The 21,477-nt window shown below is 35.0% G+C and overlaps 2 protein-coding genes and 1 pseudogene across 3 annotated transcripts; 1 reads left to right on the forward strand and 2 right to left on the reverse strand.

Moving 5' to 3' along the window:
- The first annotated feature begins 5,733 nt into the window (after positions 1 to 5,733).
- On the forward strand, positions 5,734 to 6,726 carry LOC120134890. The gene has a single exon (XM_039151270.1). The coding sequence runs from the start codon at positions 5,734 to 5,736 to the stop codon at positions 6,724 to 6,726; it is 993 nt and encodes a 330-aa protein (XP_039007201.1).
- Positions 6,727 to 8,520: 1,794 nt separating this feature from the next.
- Positions 8,521 to 10,708, reverse strand: LOC120134891 (annotated as a pseudogene).
- A 786-nt stretch (positions 10,709 to 11,494) lies between these two features.
- On the reverse strand, positions 11,495 to 17,352 carry LOC120134865 (putative E3 ubiquitin-protein ligase LIN). Of its 2 annotated transcripts, none has more exons than XM_039151248.1 (16): positions 16,520 to 17,352; positions 16,311 to 16,383; positions 15,986 to 16,189; positions 15,768 to 15,847; positions 14,517 to 15,662; positions 14,290 to 14,431; positions 13,932 to 14,174; positions 13,541 to 13,835; positions 13,199 to 13,320; positions 12,937 to 13,056; positions 12,669 to 12,800; positions 12,470 to 12,562; positions 12,293 to 12,403; positions 12,059 to 12,205; positions 11,855 to 11,980; positions 11,495 to 11,753 (listed from the first exon to the last, which is right to left on the reverse strand). In XM_039151248.1, the coding sequence occupies exons 1-16, from the start codon at positions 17,335 to 17,337 to the stop codon at positions 11,619 to 11,621; spliced, it is 3,987 nt and encodes a 1,328-aa protein (XP_039007179.1). In that variant the 5' UTR covers positions 17,338 to 17,352; the 3' UTR covers positions 11,495 to 11,618. The 2 variants fall into 2 exon arrangements, with proteins under 2 accessions (XP_039007179.1, XP_039007178.1); XM_039151247.1 differs by having other exon boundaries at positions 12,470 to 12,592.
- Between the last annotated feature and the right edge of the window lie 4,125 nt (positions 17,353 to 21,477).

Raw genomic sequence — 21,477 nt, forward strand, 5'->3', positions numbered from 1 at the left:
TAACAGAAAACACACACTATGGAAACCCAACTACTCTGACTCGAGTCTTCTAGCGAGAATAATATTATCTTTTATAATGGAGACCACTTAATGGTTTCAAGTTGTTAATAATTAATTAAACATGTTTGTAGTTGACATAATGTCAAGTTTTACCCTTATTGTTTGTTCGAGTAGTCACTTTGATTGTTATTGTCTTTTTGAAACATTTTACTCCTCATAATTTAATTTTTATGGAAACCATCAGTTAATAAATAATTAATACTTGTACCTTGCACATGGGATAATTTACGTGGCTTTGTGTTTGAAAACTAATTGACCATTTTTTTCCTTTTGTCTAATTAAAAATAAATAAATAAGACTTTTTTCTTACAAAGTTTCATACACAATAATCATATTATGAACTTCAATTATATCAAATAGTTAAGTTGAATTAAACTCTTAAATAAGACTTTTTTCTTACTTAATATACATCAAACATTTTTTCCATTGAGCTATTTCGAGCTTGTTTAGCCAAAGCGTCAGTCATTCTATTACCCTCCCGAGAGATATCGTAACGCCAAGAATCCCGGGTTAGAAGTATTGGGCTAACCCTAAATGTCTTGAATAAGTCGATTTAGATATTTAATCATTTTATTTGAATTTAAGTTAATGTTTTAAATTGTTGTGATATTATTAAGTTTTATATAAGTGAATATGTTGTTTAGATGTTGCTAAATTGTTTGATATTTTTATCACTTTAATTTGTTTATAATACCTCACTAAGTGTACACTTAGCGTGTGATGATTTTCACACGTAAGTAAAGAAGAGCAAGTGAAGTAAAGAGCCGAGTGGGCATCAATCAATAAATAAAAAGTTTCAGGTATTGGTAATGACATCCTACTATTTAAAATTTTCTAGATTGAATGTATACGAATAAGAAAAATCTAAGATATGTTATTATGGATATAAATATGAATTTAAGTTTTGTGTTTCAAATAAAAATTATATTTTGATAGAGTAAATAAATATTTTAAATTAGACAGTAATTAGGTAGTTTATCATATGATATAGAACAGTATATAATTGTCTAGTTGTTACCTAAAACTGATATTGATTTAGAGACTTAAATATTATAATATGATTTTACGTGATTACATTATTTATTAAAATGATTAAATTGGATAAATTTTAAAAGTTTAAAATTTTACTGGATTTAAAAATCTTAGAATGTATATAAAGCTATGTGACATCTTTGACTCGTGTTTGGGTACATATACAGGTTAAGAGTGTTACACTCACTTTTCCCTGTCGACGATGAAAGTAGACCATTTTTCCTTTCCTTCTTCTATTTTCTTTTTTATTCCCCTTTTCTTTTCTTTTTTTCGATTCTTCGATATGCTCTCCCTCTTTTTCTCCTTTTTTTTCAAATGGTCTATGCTCTTTTTTTTTACTTGTTTGAATCCGCTCTTTCCCTGATTCTCCTCTTCTCTTCGAGTCTCTCCTCCTTTTCTTTCCCCCCCCCCCCCCGCGTTCCGTTTTGGTTGCATGCTTATATAACAATGGGGCAATGTTTGGTTAGGTGAGAGAAAGATGACAGAGAGTAGGTTAGGGGTATGGGACTCCCAAATTTTCGAGATTTGGTGGCTAGGTTTACTTTTTTTTTTAATTTGATTTGTTTTTTTTATGTTTTGATTTGATTTGGTTTGGTTTTTGGCTTATTTTGGAACAGGGGATTTGTTGAGGTAGCCGGCGACATCAGCGACTGCAGAAGAGACGACAGCAGTATGTTTCCTTCCTGGCGGTGGCGGCGCGAACGATAACCCTAGGGTTTCCAATCAACAAACCCTAACAGCAGTTGGGCTTGCTAGTTGGGCCTTATCAATTGTTGGGCTTGGATTTAATTTTGGGTATGTAAATAAAATATAATGTATTAATATTAATAAAATAATAATAGTAATAATAATAATAATAATAATAATAATAATAATAAAACCCGGACAAAACAAGTTTCTACATACTTGACCCGAAAAATAATGTAAATTTACCTTATATATTTAGGGATAATTACAATAATAATCATCTATATATTATTTTTTCAATCAAATCCCTAGAGTAAAAATAATATTTTTTTTATAAATATATTTATTTTGGGTCAATCGAGTTCGAATTTTATCTCAAAAAATCAGTCAAATTCGGATCGGGTGAAGTCATCCCTAAACTCTAATCATATCAAATTTTGGATATAATATATATATTTTCAAGTCGGATCAGATTGACTGAAACCTCAATCCAACCCTACCCATGCCCGTTCCAATCACAAGGGTATTCATTTCACATGCAACATGAGGAGCTTCGGCTTCTCGATGAACGTTTGGGCCCTAACTCACCTCATGAACGAACCACTTGAGAAGTTCACAATCACCAATACCTTCACCGGTTTGGGTTACAATTTTCCATATATGGAATTTTCAGCTTCAATTTGAAAAAACACTAATAATGAACGTAATTAACAGTAAATAATAATAATCTGAATTGCAAATTCAACAAAGCTAAGAAATTATATTTTTTTATTAAAAATATACAAACAAAACAATGATCAATGATGAATGATAAATATCGTCAACACTAACATAGTAATAAAATATGATAATATAGTAATTACTAATTTCATCACAACTCAAATCACGGTATATCTGAGATAATTATACAATAGAATTTATCTAGAAATCCAAAATAAAAATAGATCAAAAGATAATTAAATAATGCTCAATTAAAAAGTAAAATAAATCTAACACTAAAAATAAATAAATTGAAAAGTCAAATAAACAACTTTTTAGTGCTTTGTTGTTCTTGCTGACCTGTCCATGCAAATAATAATAATAATAATAATAATAATAATAATTAATATAAAAGAAATGATTTTGAACTTATTAAATGGGCATACATTTGTGCCCCAAAAGTATGAAACGTGCCCTAAAGGCATATGAACATATGAAAGACTAATTAAACTAATATTTTTCTTGTCCTTATCTTAAATTTTTAATTAATTACTACACACAGTCAAGTTCTTAATTAATTATTTTTCCTTGTATCAACTTCATGCATTATTGCATTGTGATGAAGTGTTGAATTTGTCATTATCATCATTATTTAAATTCACACATTAAATTATGGGATTAGCCATGTTATTGACAGTTATAATATAATATTTCAATAGCTATGAAAATTTGATCGATTAATGTTCGTATTATGATTATCGGAACGATTAATGATAAATGAAATGATGAAAAAAAGTAAAGAATATCAAGATTTACGTAGATTAAGATGTGATTGTTGATGATTGATTCTCGTAGTGTATCATTAGTCAATGTTTTATTCTTCGAGTTTTATAATTTGTGTCGATTTGTCTTTCTTTTTTTGTGTTGTATTCTTTTAAAAGATAGATATATTAGTACACCTATTATTATGAGTTATTAAATTATAGATCAAGTAAATTGCACTATACATTTTTAAAGTACGATTCTCATTCTCAATTAGTTCTCATATTTTTAAACATTTCAAGTTTATTCTAAAATATGATCCTCATTGTATATTGATCATCGAACTTTTGAACGTTTTAAATTCATTCAAATTTACCATATTGGCAATATTTATGATTTAATAAAATTTAGGGTAAAAGTATACAATTGGTCCCTCGACTATAGGGTATTCTTTTATTAAGTCCTCTGATTATTAAAAGTTACAAAATGATCCTCTAACTATAAAATGATGCTTCATTAAGTCCCTCGGCTATTAAAAGTCACAAAATGATCACCTGACTATTCATATGTTCCAAATTCATTATTTTCTGTTAAAAATTGATAGTATTCTGAGTTGAGCGTTAACCTGCTGATTGTGATAACTGTCATATTCCAGTCATCATATTAACGTCAAACTTAGATAACTGTCAATTTTTTAATGGAGAATGACGAGTTTGGAACATAATAAATAGTTGGGTTACGATTTTGTAACTTTTAATAATTGAGGGACTTAATGAAGCATCATTCTATAGTCATATGACCGTTTTGTAACTTTTAATAGTCGAACGACTTAATAAAGCAGTACCCCATAGTCGGGAGACCATTTTGTAACTTTTAATAGTCGATGGACTTAATAAAGTATTACCTTATAATTGGGGGACCATCTATGTACTTTTCCCTGAAATTTAATAATAATTACCGGATGGATTGTTTTGCAATTTTCAAGTAAATGAACAAAATTCATAATTTTTTTTTTCTGTGGGAGATCATTTCTACATCGTTAAATTGGACCTCTACAACATTCGAATTCACATAATTCATACTCTTTTTCGAAATAATATTTTTTTCATCCACAATACTCGAATTCGATATCGACTTCATTGAAGTGAACAGACATCAAAGGACGAGGCTGGAGATTTGGTAATAAATAGAGCATAGTTTAACAGATATGGTGACCCACCAAGAAAATAGAGGGCAATAAACTCATAATTAATGGAGGTGTCGAAGAAGATGAGGAAGAAGAAGACACATGGTCAAATTCAGTCAAATTCAGGCAATAATCAGTGGGGGCTTTGGTTTGGCCTAATTGTCCAACAGCCTTAACAAGAACTACTCACTGCTTTACCTTCCGAACATGTTTCAAAGCCACACTGCCACTCTTAATTATATATATAATATTGGATAAGCTCGAAGCATAAATTCCAATTTTTCATTTTTAGCATTATCGATATTTTATTGATTGATTAATTTAAATGAAAGGTTTTACTATAGATCGGTTTTTTAATTAATTTATTTTTTCATTCGTAATTAGGATAGGCATTTAGTCCGAATACGTCGAGTTCGAGCTTCAATCCAATTTTATATAATTGATTTTCATAAAAAAAAAGAGTTTTAGGTCAGATTGAGGTTTCAAAAGATACAATCACGAAAAATTAAAATTTAAGGTGAACAATAGTATTTAATCTAATATGAGAAAAATGGTACAATTTACCTTTACCGACGATCAATTAGTCTAATTGGAATGAGAGCGATGATTATTTAATCTAATCTATTTTTTGGTATAATCGAATCTTGTAATTTACGAATAGAGCAAATTGAATTTTAAGAATCGTCCTAGCCTATGCAGTATCTGATCTAATTAGTGTATTAATTTATCGGATACGGATGATTATACCAAAAAATAGTACAATTTACCTTTTATATATATTTTGGCAATTGATATTTGATTGAGTAAACTATGTATTTAGTCGTTAAACTATTTATAAATATTTCGTTTTGATTACTTAACTATTATTTACTCTAAAATCATAAATAAACCTAAGTTTTATTTCCGTTTTAATCATTCATTGTTAAAAAATAAACAAAACTATTGACATAACACATTTTGATCGATTATCTATCTAATAAACTTAATCATTTGACAATAAACGCCATAACATATTTCTAGACATCATACTTAAAGTCGCGACCTTTAAAGAGAACAACCATCTTTTAACTAATAGAGTCGTTTGATTTATGTAATCGATTTTATATAAATAAATTAATATTTTATTTAATGTTTGCACGTGCTCCAGGGTCTCTCTCTCTCATCTTTCTTTCATTAATCTCAATGCCATTATTTTTTTTTCATTTATTCTCCAATTCAATTATAATCTCTGAAACTCTCTCTATATCTCTGCTCCCGCTTGTCTTGTTTTCATATTCTTATCATCTCTTTTCACTTGTCTCTCTCCGATGGAAGGAATCAAAGGAGGAGGAAGAGTCGGTGTTGGTGTTGGTGTTGACGTTAATGGCGATGACCTTGCTGACGGCATGCAGTTTTGCAGTAATCATCGGAACAACAACAGCAACAACCATGGCGGTATCTGTGCTTTTTGCCTCCAAGAAAAGCTCGGCAAGTTGGTTTCCTCTTCGTTTCCTTTACCTCTCCGTGCCTCGCCATCGTCGTCTTCCTCTTCCCATTCCTTTAGATCAGATACTGCTTCCAATGGCGTAGCCGCCGCAGCTTACGGCGGCGATAAAAGAGAAGATGGTAAAGAATATCATGCACGGCGGACCAGAATGCCTTTCGTTTTAGCGAAGAAGAAGAAGAAGAACGATCATGATCGTAGAGGTGATGGTGTTATGTTGAAGAGAAGCAAATCGAGTGCAATTCCCAGGGGAAGTGCAAGCAAGTTCTGGTCTTTCCTTTACCTTTCTTCGAAGAAACAAGCCTGTGAAGTTGGTTCTATCCCAGAACCGGAAACAGCCGCTGGTGGTGTTTCTGACGACGGGAATCGTAAGGTCTCGAGGTCCAGATCCGTCGGATGCGGAAGCAGGAGCTTCTCCGGTGATTTCTTCGAGAGGATCTCGACTGGTTTCGGAGATTGTGCACTGAGAAGAGTTGAATCACAAAGGGAAGGCAGACCGAAAGCTAGTTCTTCATGCTCATCGTCATCGATGAAAGAAAGAGTCAAATGCGGTGGGATTTTCGGTGGTTTCATGATACTAACACCATCCTCTTCATCTTCATCATCGTCATCGTACTGGGTTTCATCATCTGCAACTGAAGATCACATCAATGGCAAACCAACAACCACCGGCCACGGTGGCCGGAGCAAGAGCTGGGGTTGGACTCTCACTAGTCCCATGAGAGCTTTCACTAAACCTTCCTCTTCCAACAAAAACAACACCACCACAACCCCAAATCTGTCCGCAATCCCTTCATTATTAGCCATCATGAACTAAAAATTTCGAATTATTCGAGCTGAGTACGAATACCACGAATCGAGCACATCACAAACTATTTTCTTTTTCTGGGTTTTTTAATATGTCTTATGTTCTAGGAAGTTTCTTGCTGGTAACAATAATTTGTATACTTTAACGTTGTATGTAATGTTATTGCATAAACTTGTAATTTTGTACCTTTTGATTAATGTTAATGGCAAAGAGATGTTGTTTATTTTAATGTTGTGTGACAAGGTTTTCACATGCAAACACATGCTATTACAGAACATAGTAAAACATTAAATTATTCGAATGTATTTAGGCAATAATAATTTTAATTAAGTGTAATTTCATCGTTTAATGAGGAATCGAGTTAAATAATTACAATTACAATTTATTTTTAATTTATTTTCCGAAAAATCTCTCTGGGCAGGGAAAAGTGGGGAAAATATCTTGGAGGCAAGATTGAGCAAGTGCAGGACCGCAAGGAGACATGGGAAGAACTGCCGCTGCACATTGCGACACTGTTATTGAATCACAACATTAATTTTGTGGACCATGTTGTAAATATAAAAAAAAAATCACCCAATGTACAAAGACATGTACTTTTATTCGAGACGATGAATTTGATGAGTTTAATTGGGCTTTTAAAAAAATTGAGTTTAGATCGAATCTTTTTATAATAAGGGCCTGTTGAGTTTATAAAGAAAAATATCCGATCTAATTTAAAAATAATAATATAATTAACTTATATATATATATATAATTAGGAACCTATTTTTTCTAATAAAATAAAGAATTATAGATATATTTGTGTCGGATTAGATTGGATACATTTTTTTACGCTAAATGTTTGATTGAATTTTGGGTTGGGTAAAACTTTCCTAAACTCAGATCAGATGATGGATAGACGTATGTTGTACTCAAGGTTAGGTTTAGATGGACCAAAAATCCACCCGATCCGACCCGAAACCGTAGTCTTTCAAGACTTGAATTTCAAAATGGATTTTTGGTGGCAATTAGTGAATTTCCGACAAAACTGGTGCATGATCAAGTTGATTGTTGGAAGGAAAGACATGTTTATGGCTATAAATAGGTTTTGTTTGGAGTTTTGTTCTTCGACACAGGAATCTAGCCTAGCTTTTGGTCCGTTTCCATGGAGATTTATGGTTAATAATCTGGTGCTACCCTTTTGTGGGGTTGACATGAAGAAATTAGCCTTCACGCATACATTATTGCTTACCACATCCAACTGTTCAATCTTTTTATTGCAATCTTATCACCATGAAATTATATGTTCCAACATGTTTTTTCCGCAACAGATCGAGTGATGAGAAGTTGGATGTTTTGCACTCGAATTTCGTAAAAAGAAATTAGTGGCTAACGAATTAATCATCTGTTTAAGATTGGGCCATGTCGACTGTCGACATCCATTGACGTGCATGGAGAAATCTATGATTGTAACCAAAGTCAGCAACGCTGAGACTTCAGATGGTTGGTATAATTTTCGAGATTTCGAGATCAAAAACTGTTATTCAGATCAGTTGAAGCAACTTGAGAGATCTAATCATCTACAGAGTCCTGAAACATGTACATTTCTGTAGTCGAATTGCTCGAGCGTCGAAACTGAAATCAAAAGAGTTTAAACAATTCGATTTTTATCTCGAATAGAACTCGAACTCGACCTCGATTTCCACGAACTCGACCTCGATTTCCAGCAATAGTACTAAACAACAAAGTGTTTTAAACTTGCATATATCTGAACCTTTTAAAACACATGGATGGGGTAAAGTGCATGAGCTGACAAGGGCGTTGCTAGAACCGACGGATATCCTTGGGTGGCTTGAAGTTGAGAGGATGAGTCTGTTCGGTTGCGGTTTCATCTTCTTTCCACATTTTGATCGTCTTGTCGGCTTCGCATGAAACCAATCTCGTACCAGTTATGTCATAAAAGAGTGCGTATATACCGGCTTCACTATCCAACGAGCCTGTAATAACCACACATTGAGTCGATCATCTTCCCACAGCGCAACAAACAAGGACTAGCCGGAAAAAAAAAAGGATCCAGAAAAACGTACCAGGCTGCACAATGAGCTTGCTGGAAATTGTGACCACTTCTCCAGTCCCAAAACCACAAACTCCCATTGTCGCCTTCAATAATTTGGAAAGTGCAGATGATTGATGAAGACAATAGAGGTAAAAATTATTTGAAACGAAAAGAAAAACTATAAGCACCTCCGGTAGCCATGACACCGTCCTCGTTGACGGCCATGGTGTTAATTATAGTCTTTTGCAGAGAGCTGCTCCGGAAACACAAACAATGATATGATGTTAGTTCATTAAGAACACAATACGCATCTAGAAAGCCGGCTATGACGTAAAACGTCTTTCACTTACAGCATATTGTGCAAGAATTCTCCCTTGGGAAGACTGAATTTCTTTATGTTGTCAGCCGATGCAGATGCAAAAGAATCCTGACAACAGAGAGGTCGAGAAACATTAAGGGAAGAGAATAGCGACATATATTCAACAAAAGCTCCGGTTTTTCACATAAATTAATGAATAGGATATAAGGGCAGATACTATTTAGGGTGTGGTGCCATTGCTCGCACAGACTTCTTATGATGTGTTAGACTTCTTATGATCGAATATCCCATACCTGAAATTTGTTGCCTATCAGATACAAAATTGATTTCAAGACTAAAATAAGCAAAGACCATAAAAATCCAATTTACATGAACAGCTAAAATTAACTTTTAGCTAAAGAAGAAATTATTCCGTAGTAGTTTCTATGCAGATAAATTTCATACCCAGCAGACAGAATCGCGTCCCCCGGTTAGCAAAATGTCAATAGTTGGATGAAGAGCCAAGCAATAAACACCACTCAGGTGACCATGATAAGACCGGATAACCTGTAGAAAAATTTATAAGCTTTAATAACAAGAATGATTCAATGGTACAAGGGGATGAAAAAATATTTCTCAAGCTTTTATCCATTACAGATACAGAGCAACGCGCATGGAGTTCGGAACTTGTTCTGTTCAAGGTCCTAACATTTAACTTGCTTATCATCACCCGCTGAAAACATATATGTGTGTTTTCTACTAACGGCAAGGCCTGTGAATAAAATATATCTTTCTCAATGATCCTAAATCCATGATTGATAACTATACTCGACAGCATGTTTTGTGGGTTAGAGCTATTGATACCTCGTATTTGTTCGATATGTCCAGTTAACGTTAGCTTTAGCCTTCCACTTGCTACATCCCATATCTAGCATGCCAAAATTGATGCAAGACAAAAGTCATTTTTCAACAAAGCCAACAAATTTTCAAATCAATATCTGTTTTAAAGAGCCAGTACAGACCTTGATCGTACGGTCTGCAGAACCGGTACAAAACCAGTTGTTACTTGGATCAAAGGCCACTGATCTCACCCATCCCAAATGCCCACTGATGACCTGAATTAATTACCCACTTATAAATGTCGGTTAATTTTGAGGAACTGAAATGCGAAGGAGCAGCCGTGAAATTCCGAAGGAGGTATTCAGCAAATGAGAAAGACCACTGGCATCCTATCGACTATCATGTCAAAGTGTAAGAGATTATCACCCTGTAGTTCTTCCAGGGACGATGCCATACGGGACGTGGCCACTTGCTTGGGATTCTTTCTATTATTGCAGAGGTTGTTAACCTGTCACATGAAAGAACCCATAGATCTTCAATCCACGCATCGTATATTTGCAGAATATGAGTGGCATGCCAGAATAGAATAAAACTTAATTGGTTTCACCGATTCGCGGTTCAGTTATAAACCATATGACCAAATAAGTCCTGCCACATGCACAAGCCACAACGTATTTGAACACCTTCACTTAACAAAGCTTGCCGCAACCCAAAAGATCAGTTTCACATTCGAAAGCATGTAAGCAACTAAAGAGAAAAAACCACCATGACGAAACAATGAACTACGACACAATAACAAGCACATGATTGAATTTCATTGTATTAGTTGTTTATTTTATTAAATGTGCATTTTATCTATATTTTTAATTTTCTGACTGCCGGAGGTATTCCACGGAAGCTACTCTCAACCTGGCGTTGGGGGCAGCCTACTACCCTACCTCCCCCTTACCCCATTGCATATGGGAATTGGGTTTTGTTGTTGTTGTTGTTGTTTATTAAATGTGCCTATATGAAATTTTATTTGTGCCCACACTGGAATCTGAATTTCTTTATGTTAGTCGTTCATTTTACTAAATATGCACACCCTGAAATTTTTCTATTCATCATTCAATTAGATTTGAGTTTAGAGAAGTTTCACTCGACTTGAAATTCAATCGAAATTTGATATGGGTTTATGTGCCTAACGTTTTCACTCTATCTATTATTCAATTATATTGTTTTTGGGTCGGATTAGATAATTTTACCCTAAACTAACTCAAATAGACTTGATCTTATCTTTCTAAAAAATCAACCCAACCTGAACCATTTTTTTTATAAAAAAAAATCTTATAAAATCGAATCGAAATCCGTCGGAGCTATATCAAATATAAGTTATACTAGAGATTGCAAAAGATGTATAAACCCTAAGATCTTTGGGTCAATATTTATAATTGTACATAAGTTGTATTGTTTAAACCCTAGACAATGAATCTGTATTGTTTCGTAAGTTGTACTGTAAATTTTTGACCAAATAAAATTAAGATCATATTTCGAATGTATATTTATATCAAAATGAAAATTATAAAAATGTTATATCTATAATGAAATCATTTGATCTCAGCATGCGATATGAACGATAATTTATTATTAAACTAAGTGTAATTATCATACAATATATAACAAACTATACACAAATGTTATTCCTTTTCTATGTATATTATTATATTATAAGATTTTTCATATCTGAGCTCACAGAGGGATCCATGCCTTGATGAACCCAGACTCCGTCCCACATAGAACGAAATCGTTTGCGGTGATGAGGCTTGTTATTCTGCTGCCAGCTGATATTCTCCCCACTTTCTGTTGTGTTCCTCTCAACCATATCTGCTTGAAAACGATACCCGGACTCGAGTTTAAGTGTCGGATATATTTGATTTTAAAATATATATATATATATATCGTATATTTAGAGGATATTTGGTCACCTGAATACTGTTGGCTGATGAGCTGCAGTTCAAGTATATGAAGTCCTCCACTACTTCCATTGCTGATATATTTGTTCTTTTCTCTGGTTTCAATTCCATTTGTGGCTCTGAATTTCTTCTCCATTCCTGAAAACCATAGCCATTTACTTTTTGATTTCACCGTGACATGTTTTTTTTAACACTTGAAAGTGTTTTGATTTTTACCCTGAGGCTAGAACCTTCAACAGTTGAACTTGCACAGTAAAGCCAGTCTCTGTACATGGTGATTGAATTGATGGGCTTGCTTTGCATTCTCCATTTCTTTACAGGTGCTTTGATCTCCCTCTGATGGTTACTTGTTAGAGAAATCTCCTGGAAGAGTCATTCATCGTGTATGTGACGAGTGTTTTCGAAGAAATTTCGAGTTGAATTCGAGAGGATAGTTTTTTTTTGTCGAACCTGAATGCTCGAATCGGTGCAGCCTGCATAGATCCTTCCTTGAACCATCTTCATGCACTTTACAGATTTGTTTTTGCAGATACTGTTGACTGTTCTTGATGAATCGAAAACCTGAAAGATCTTAAAATAGTTGATATATGCGTAAGTTTGATTATCTTATTGAATGTCATTTGTTACCTTAAGATGGTGGCCTTGAGTAATCGTAAATATCATTTGACCATATGTCTCTAGCTTTTGAACCGATTCTTTTGTTGCTATAACTTCGATGCACTCCAGTTTTTTTTGGACCATTTGCCACACCTGATTCCGAGTTAGATTCGACACTCGTACCCGAGTCCGATACATAGGAAATAAGAACGACGAGACTTTAACTTACTCGAATGGTCTTATCGGTTGATCCACTTAGAAGGGTCTCTCCTGGTTCAAAGAGTGAAAAAGATGTCACTGCGTCCTTGTGCTCCTTCACGTCCCATACAAGCACGGCCGATTGCCTTCTGATGTCCCATACCTGTTCAATCAACCGAGGTTTGCCGAATCATTAGTTTTTGTTGTGTCTTCCTAGTCTGTGGGATTAGGCATTTGCCTCCGAAAATGCCACTCATACGACATACATTCGGGACATGAGTTGAAGCTGGTGGTCATACCTTAATTGAGCCATCAGAGTATCCACTGAAAAGCATTCCCTTGTAGTAGATCAGGGCATTTACAGCGCCACTGTATCTGTGACTTGCCTCAACGATTTGCGTATGAACACAAGAGATACGCTGTTCTTGTAATTGAAAGAGCAAGTTAAAGAGTTAAATGTCATGTTACTCGATACATCCGATACATAACGATATGATTACTTCTGTTAATAGTCTCATTTCACTGCATATTAGGCCTTATGATTTCCTCAAGAACACTAACCGATTTATTAGGCAGGTAGAAGTCAGCAACTCTATGTAGTTCATCTGCCATCCAGATCACATTTGAAAATCTCCGAAGCGACTCCCGTACTCCCTCAGAGAAATGAATCAGTTTCTTCATACCTGCATATTGGTATAAGGTTTTGTGGTGAATATCGGCTCGATGACAGAGTTTTGGCGTACTAGGAACATGTTATTGCCGTGATTGTTGATTTAGATGCTGCAGTGATGTTATTGCTGTTATTTAGATAACTTGGATCGAAATGTTCGTCCGGGTTTTTGTATTTTGATCGGAATCGTGTGATCGTCGGAAGAGTAAGCGTATTGATTGTAAGGACATTACCTTTTCCAGAAGCATAGTTATAGATGCATAGGCATGCTAGAAGTCTTTCTTCAAGGTCCATTCCTGGATGCAAAAATTTCTCAACTTCACCAAGTAAGATCTCACACGCTGAATATCTAAGGCTGTTCGAACTTTTGGAAATTTCGCAACCGAGCCAAGCAATGATCATGAGGGACTCTCGAGCAACCCTCTTTATCTTGCTCTTCAGACCCTTTTGTAAAGCGACGAATGCTGGTTTACCGAACTCGGTGATGCTTCTTGCCATCTTGCTGCACCATGAATCGGTTCCTGAATCCTGCAAGTTTAAATTCCATCTTCAAATTTGGACATCATTTGACATCTAAATCTAACAGCAGTAAGATAAACTGCAATATCCTTTTATGCTTCTTACCAGCAGGCTCGGATCCAACCAATCACAGTTTCGTATCATGTTCCGGTGATTTAAAGACGTTAAACCGGCCTTTTTCACCAGCCATGCTACTGTATTTGATTCACCTGTCCAAGAATAAGTTCCACCAATATTTGACAGAATGATCGCCGACAATAGCTGCAATGTGCTTTCTTCTGATGCTATCGACTGAAAGAGGACCTGCATTGCTTCCTCTCGGAACACATTTTTACCAGTCGAGTTTTCCTGCAGTGAAGTCACTTATCAGTACATCATTTACGTTTAATTGCCCGAAAACGTTATCGAACTTTGTATGTGTAAACAAACATATTGAAAATATCAGCTATGTCAATGACTTTACCAGTGTGTCTAATTGTATCAATAAATTTGCAGCCAAAATCCGGTAGTCGGTTCGGAAGCATCGAACACAAGCCATTAATACATTCATGATATTGATGCCTCCTTCTTTCTGTATCTGCTGCAATAGGCTAATGGCTGATGACCTGAACATTATGAATTCATGTCTTGTATTCAGTTTTACTCGAGTTTTCGGATGACATATATAACCATCAAAGTAATTGCTCGTACCGTGGAATCCGGAGGACTTCATGAAAGAATTCAAGTGCGATGAACACGGCCCGGTTCTCATTACTTCGTAACAAATGGATAAACGGAGCCACTGCAATAGCTTGGGATATATATTTCCTGCAATGTCCATCAAACTGCATGCACTTAACAAGAATTGTGGCTAAAGAAATATGTTCTTCCAAGCTATGATTCCTTGCAACATCAAGGAATCTGGATATGACACGAGGCGAATTGATTGCTGCGAGGTGCACGTTATTTGTAGCATTGTCGAATGCAGTTACCAGTACTTCGATAATCATCAACGATGCTGCAGGAGGCGTAACCGTAAGTGACTTTGACGGCCTACATCTCGAACTGTTCGAGGTGCAAATGACATCCACGAGAGTCGGTAAGAGCTCCAAAGTTTTTATTTCTGCAGCAGATGGCTTTATTAAGTATATAAGAGTAGCTGCCTCGTGCACATTACATTTTAATGCCCGTGCTAGATCACTTAAACGTAAACCCTTCTTTTTTATATCGTTTATGACCAATATATTTGCTGAAACGATGGTCGTTAAGACGGTAACCGATGCTCTTATAACCGTTTCCTTGTTTGAAGTCGAAACAGCTACCAGCAGTTGCTCTAGAATCACATCCTTTAACATAGTGTACTTCACACCTTGTTTATTGTTCAACATTCTGTAAATGGATGTTATTTCGACTGCATAATCTTTCCCAGATTTCTCTAATCCATCAGAGAAACATAGCTTCGAAACCGCATTCTCAATTATTTCCATTAACTCACTCTGTGAATCTTTTCCCCAACGACATGAGTCCACCTTTTCCCTGGCAGCAGTCCACTCTTGCTTCATATGAATCAAGCTTTTGCTCCTTCGATACGTCGGTGCTATATGCTCGAAGAGTTGGACTTTCTCTAGCTCGAATCGACTCCGAGCTTCTTCGACCTGAAGTGTGTTTATTTTTGTATCCCTGAATTCTAGCATGTACAAATTTAAATCACTGATAGTTCTGAACAATCTCTCCGGAAAATATTTACTGATGTTTGCTTCATTGATGACATCTTTGTCCGTTGGACTGTTGGAAACTCGAGGAAACAGTATTGCTTCGTAGTCTTGGTCCGACGCACTATTACGGCGATCTAGCATCCTGTATAGGTAAGCAGAGTTGAATGGAAGATATAAGCAAAATGTTCATATAGTTCAGGCTTGGCATTGAAAATAAATGTGATATAGCTATGTATGTCTACCGAACTGATCATAGCAAGCTTGTTTCCGATCATCGGAATCTATTCTCGCCGTGTTAAACACGCCAGTGACGTCCTCCATGCTCTCCTGATTCAAACAAACATTAGTTCGATTCATATGATTCTGCAATGCAATTCAGGCCGAAAGGAAAGCGGACCGGAAAAACATCGGAAATGACAAGAAGTATGCATATAGCCTGCAGCGATTATGTGTTTGAAATATCACCTCTGAATCATATTCATCCTCGAAATCCTGCGTATCAGATTCAGATTCATCCAGGACACCCTGCAGGCGCTTAATACTTTCATTTCGGTTTAGCTGCATTATCTGCAGTTGTAACCTTTGAATGTGACCCCGGTCCTTTATAGCTTCAGTAAAAACTCGATCTTCATTATCAAGTGGATGATCAAGTGGATGGACCTTGTCGAACCGTATAGGTTTTTGCCGTATAAAGCAAAAAACAAAACTCAGTAAGTCCAATTCTGATATCAATTCAAACTCTGATCCGAAGGTTGCACCGATGTATGAGAACAAAGGGACAGTGGCATACCTTAAAATTAGTCTGCGGTCTATATCGGTGCTCGGGTGGCATTGAGGATTCTTTGCCACCTGCAATCTCATGACTGCTCACACATTAACAGAATATCAATTAGATGTGTAATCCTATACTGCATTTTCGAAACCGATAGGACTACGTCTATGTACAAGACGTACTCGGACATGATTACGTGTTATAAAGGTTATCAGAAGAGAACTTACCCGAAATTCATCGATTCGTATGCGGGTGACAGAGTCTCGTTGCATTCAGTTTGTAGTTGAGTTGTCTTTCCATATAGCATGACCCGATAATACATTAACCAATGCTTGTATCTCCTCGCCATCTGCCTTGTCGATTCGGTAAGGTTTCCCCAAGTAGAACTGTTGCTAGAAACCGATTTCAGTCTCCGGATTCCGTCTATTTCTCGTCTATCTGAGTCAGCGCACGGAAGGAACAGGGTTTCACAGAGTTCTTCCGAGGTGTATTCGGTACGAACGAGCATCGGTGAGACCAGCAACGCTTGTAGATAATGCAAAGCAGCCTGCAATTGATCATCCTGCAGATTCTTAATCACTGACAGGTAAAAGTAAGAGCAGCAACCCAAGTACTCATTAGGGATCCCTGCAGTGGTTCCTTGTTCGTCAAGCAACGCCGGAACCTGAAGCATTTTCTCCGATTCCTTCAACTTATCCGCTCTGTATTCCCCCGAGTCGGCCTGCAATGCGGCCTTGATGCCGTCGATACCCCAATAGAGATTCGAAAGCACCGCCTGCTCGGAGAACTCGAAATACTCCGGCTTCTGGAAATTCAACCTGGAACTGCATTTCAACCATACCGAATCCCACTTCCGTTCATCAGTTACCAACCCGGAAACATATCGGTTGATTGAATTCACGACTACCCTGATCGACTCTACGTCCGGCGGCCTATCCGAAATCAAGAACGAAGGAGAAGGAGGAGGAGCCATGGAATTCTCAGACATTTTCTCGGTGTAGGAAAGAGAAAATGAAGGAAAATGTGATATAGAAGAGAGCTGCATATCCCGTGACGATTTCAGCCAAAAATTCCATCACATTCACGCGATGGTCCCGCCATTGTTGCTACAGACAAAGGATTGATCGCTGGTTGCTTGAAAGAAAGGAAAGGTGGAGAAAACAAACAAGAAAACAAAACATACATTTGTTTGTTTTCTGCGCAGATTATCTTCTCTCTTTTTTACATGTTTTTCACTTCTGGTAGCCACGCTTTCCTGTTTACCAAACAGAAAAAATAATTTGAAGTAATCATGCATTAATTATTGCTTATTGGAATTGGTTGGATTCTTATAGAGTTTAATAATTCAGGGTTCTTCTTAGTTGTGCGAATAGAGGTGACCATCATTAAGCTTAGGTACAGCTGTACTTGTTCATGAGTCGAGTTATTCACCGAGCTTTAAAGTCCGTACCATATTCAAGGTGGTTTATAAAGTTAGGGTAAAGTACACGAACGGTCCCTCAATTATAGGATATTACTAAGTTGAATCCTTTAACTATTACAAATTATGAAATGGTCCCTTGACTATATGACATCGCTTTATTGAGTCCTCCGACTATTAAAAGTTACAAAATAGTCACTACTATTTATATGGTCCAAATTTATCATTTTCCGTTAAAAAATTAATCACAGCCTGAGTTGGACGTTAACATGTTGACTATGATATGATAAAATTTGATCTCAAAATCTCAAATGATTATCATATCCCGGTTAACAGATTAACATCTAACTCAGACTATCATCAATTTTTTAACGAAAAATGATGAGGTTGAAATATATGAATAGTCATGTAACCATTTTGTAACTTTTAATAGTCGAGAGACTCAACAAAGCAATGACATATAATTAAGGGACCATTTTATATGTTTTAATAATCGACGAACTCAACAAAGCAATGACATATAATTAAGGGACCATTTTATATGTTTTAATAATCGACGAACTCAACAAAGCAATGCCTATAATCGAGAGACTCGACAAAGCAATGACATATAATTAAGGGACCAATTTATAAGTTTCTTAACAAAGCAATATCCTATAATCAGAGGACCATTTATGTACTGTACCCATAAAATTGTCACACTAAAATAGTAGCATGGTACAAGGATAGGTAAAAATTATTTGAACCTTAGAGGCTCAAGTAAGAATATAAAATTACTTTGTCATTCAGTTGCAGACTACAGATAGTAGATTTTTGACTTCTGATAGGATTCTAGCAAAACATGGGGACTCATTCTGATGAGTCAAGCCATTTTGTTTGTGTCCCTATGACAATGGAATTATGAAAATATTTGGGTTCAATTAACGTTGGAAATAAGAGAATTTTATGTGAATTTCCCCCCAATTTACTTGTGGACAGGAATGGACCGAAAGAGTCGGTGGGGTGATCGTTCCCTGAAAATTTAAAATTACTAAATAATTTAGATTTTTTTTATATTTTCTATTGAAAATCTATCTTTACTCTATGTGAAATTTTATAAATTTAAATTCTTTCCTCCAACATAAAATTTCGCATCAGTCTCAACTTATAACATGGGCATGGAGACATATGGTAATTTCATTGCACAAGGCATTATCCCAAGTTCTTTGTTGGGTTTGATGGAGGCCATTTTTGGTAGCATTTATGAAGCTGTCATGAGAGTGACAACTTGAGCATCCATGGATAGATAAAATTTCATTATAATTTTATCTGGTAAACTACGCATTTAGTATCTAAACCACTAATTTTGATATGTGTTAAAATTTAAACTTTCAAAAAAAAATCTAAAACCATACCTAACATTTAGTTTTTGTTTCATTTTAGTACCACACTGTAACAAATTTAATTGATTAGCTAACGGGGTATAGTTCCGGTGGACGAACGACCAGTTCGAATGGTAGAACACTAGAGAATGACAAGTCGACCAATATAGTCCAGTTTTAGGCTCATCGGACGATTGACAAAGGAGATCAGAGGATGAAGAAATCGAAGGATTCATCACCAATTTTGAGGAGAATGAGGCAGTTTTCGGTGAAACGAAAGCTAAAATCACGTTCAAATGGTCGAAAAGGTGCGTGTTGGAAAGTTTAGGCTTCATCGGCCGATGGATACGACACCTGGCCACTGTAGACGCAACGGTCGGTGAGCCCATCCGTTAAGTATTTAACGGCAAAGTACTAAAGTGAAACAAACAAAACGTTAGGCATAATTTTGAAAATATTAAAAGCTTGGTACTAAAATGGACCAAAATTTATAGTTTAGGTACTAAACACATAATTTACCCAATTTTATTTTACATTATGTTAAAGTACCATGATTTTCGGTGTGAAAACAGTGATCAGACTTCTTCACTTCCTTAGCTCATAGATCTAAAACAATTATACAGAAAATTATCTCAATCGAACACTCGAATATAAAATTACAACTTTTCGAAATTTTACCGTTTACTTATAATTAAAACTCTAAATTTTAATTTTCTTCGACTCATTATTTATCTTAAAAGGGTAATTTTTAAAAATTTTATTTCAATATTTGTACTTTTATTTTTCATAATATAATTCTAAATTACAAAAAAAGTCGACAACTTTGTTAATACGATCTTCATCTATCAACGACTTTGTCAAAATCATCATCAACTTTGAACGACATTAAAACATCGAATTTAATCGTTAATGAATTTTATTTTAGTTTAACTTTCTTTTATCATAAATATAATAAGTTATTCTTTTTAAAAAATTTAATTCAAATAGTTATATCTTTAATGTGGGTATATATTGTCAATGACAAAAAAAAACAATTTTATAACCATTACATTCTATTAAAAACAAAAACATTTTATCATGGGTCACATCCCTTGTAGATTTTATTTTTTATTAAAAAATCTTATTAAAATAGAGTAAATTAAAAAAAAAAGGATTGTTTCTATAATCAACCTCTATAATATTAGAAATAAAGTAATTGGTAATAAACTTTAAGGGTTATGATCCAATTACATAATGTAAAACTAAAAATTTTACGGCTTTTGTCGATCGTTGGATGAGGAAAAATAAAATGTTGAGATAAATAATAGGAAATGAAAATATATTCATTAAAAAATGAGTTAATCTCAATCTTTTTCCTCAATCCAACGATATTAGAAAGATATAAAACTTTTAGTTTTATACTGGGTGTAACCAAATCCTAATTCTAAACTCAATTATCTTTTTTAAATTGTCTAGGGGTCACTTATCGAACTTAAGACATATGGAGAGATTAATATTTTCTTTTACTGAGATCATTTAATGAATTTTAAATCGATTTTTTTATTAAACTAATGTGATTACAAAGTAATATCTGTTATAATTATTAATGAGCGCTCAATCATCCTGGTGATGCTTAAATCCATAACCTCTATGAACAACAACGATTCTTTTAACCTCTGAGATAAGTTGATTGGTGCTAAATTGAATTAAATTAAGTATGAAATGGAAGAATATTGTGTAAGATATTTATGGTGGACCCCGGTCTACATATGGATTGGACCCTTGTCTGTCACGGGCTCTAATACTGTTTGAGTTTACTAGAAAATACATGGGAGTGTGTTTGTGACCGTTGGATCGGAATCGCATGTAATCCTAATATCTTATCATTGAGGTTAAATTGGGCACAACTAGGCCATAGCTTTTTCATGTTTATCAAACAAATATAATTTATATAAACATATATAATGTATCAAACATATAAGCTTTGTGCAATAATTTACATATTTTCCTTTTTAAGGCTCGAAATGGAGCCATTATTGGGTCTATAAACAAGGCCTTAGCTAACACCATTTTGTTTTTATAGGTTGAAGCCCGCATATGCTTTACTCTTGCTTGGTTTTATTAAGGGTGTGTTAGTTTTAGACAATAGAGGACTTGTAAAATTTAAGGATCCTCCTCCTCCTCCTCCTTAGAAAAATTTTGTTTCCATAAAAATGGAGGTGTAAGCACAAGGACCACTTCAGTACTGACAATATGATCTGGTTTATTCTCCTGTTCAACAAATGTAGTCCCTAATGAACATGGAGGTGTAAGCACAGAGACCCCTTCTTTGATGCCTAACTAGAGATTCATGATATTCGAACTGGCTTCAAGTGAGCCATAAGCCTCTTTCTCATCTTCTATCAGTAAAGAGAGATTATATTCC

This window comes from Hibiscus syriacus, unplaced genomic scaffold (genome assembly GCF_006381635.1).
Source record: "Hibiscus syriacus cultivar Baekdansim isolate YM2019G1 unplaced genomic scaffold, ASM638163v2 tig00110600_pilon, whole genome shotgun sequence".
Lineage (NCBI taxonomy): Eukaryota > Viridiplantae > Streptophyta > Magnoliopsida > Malvales > Malvaceae > Hibiscus > Hibiscus syriacus.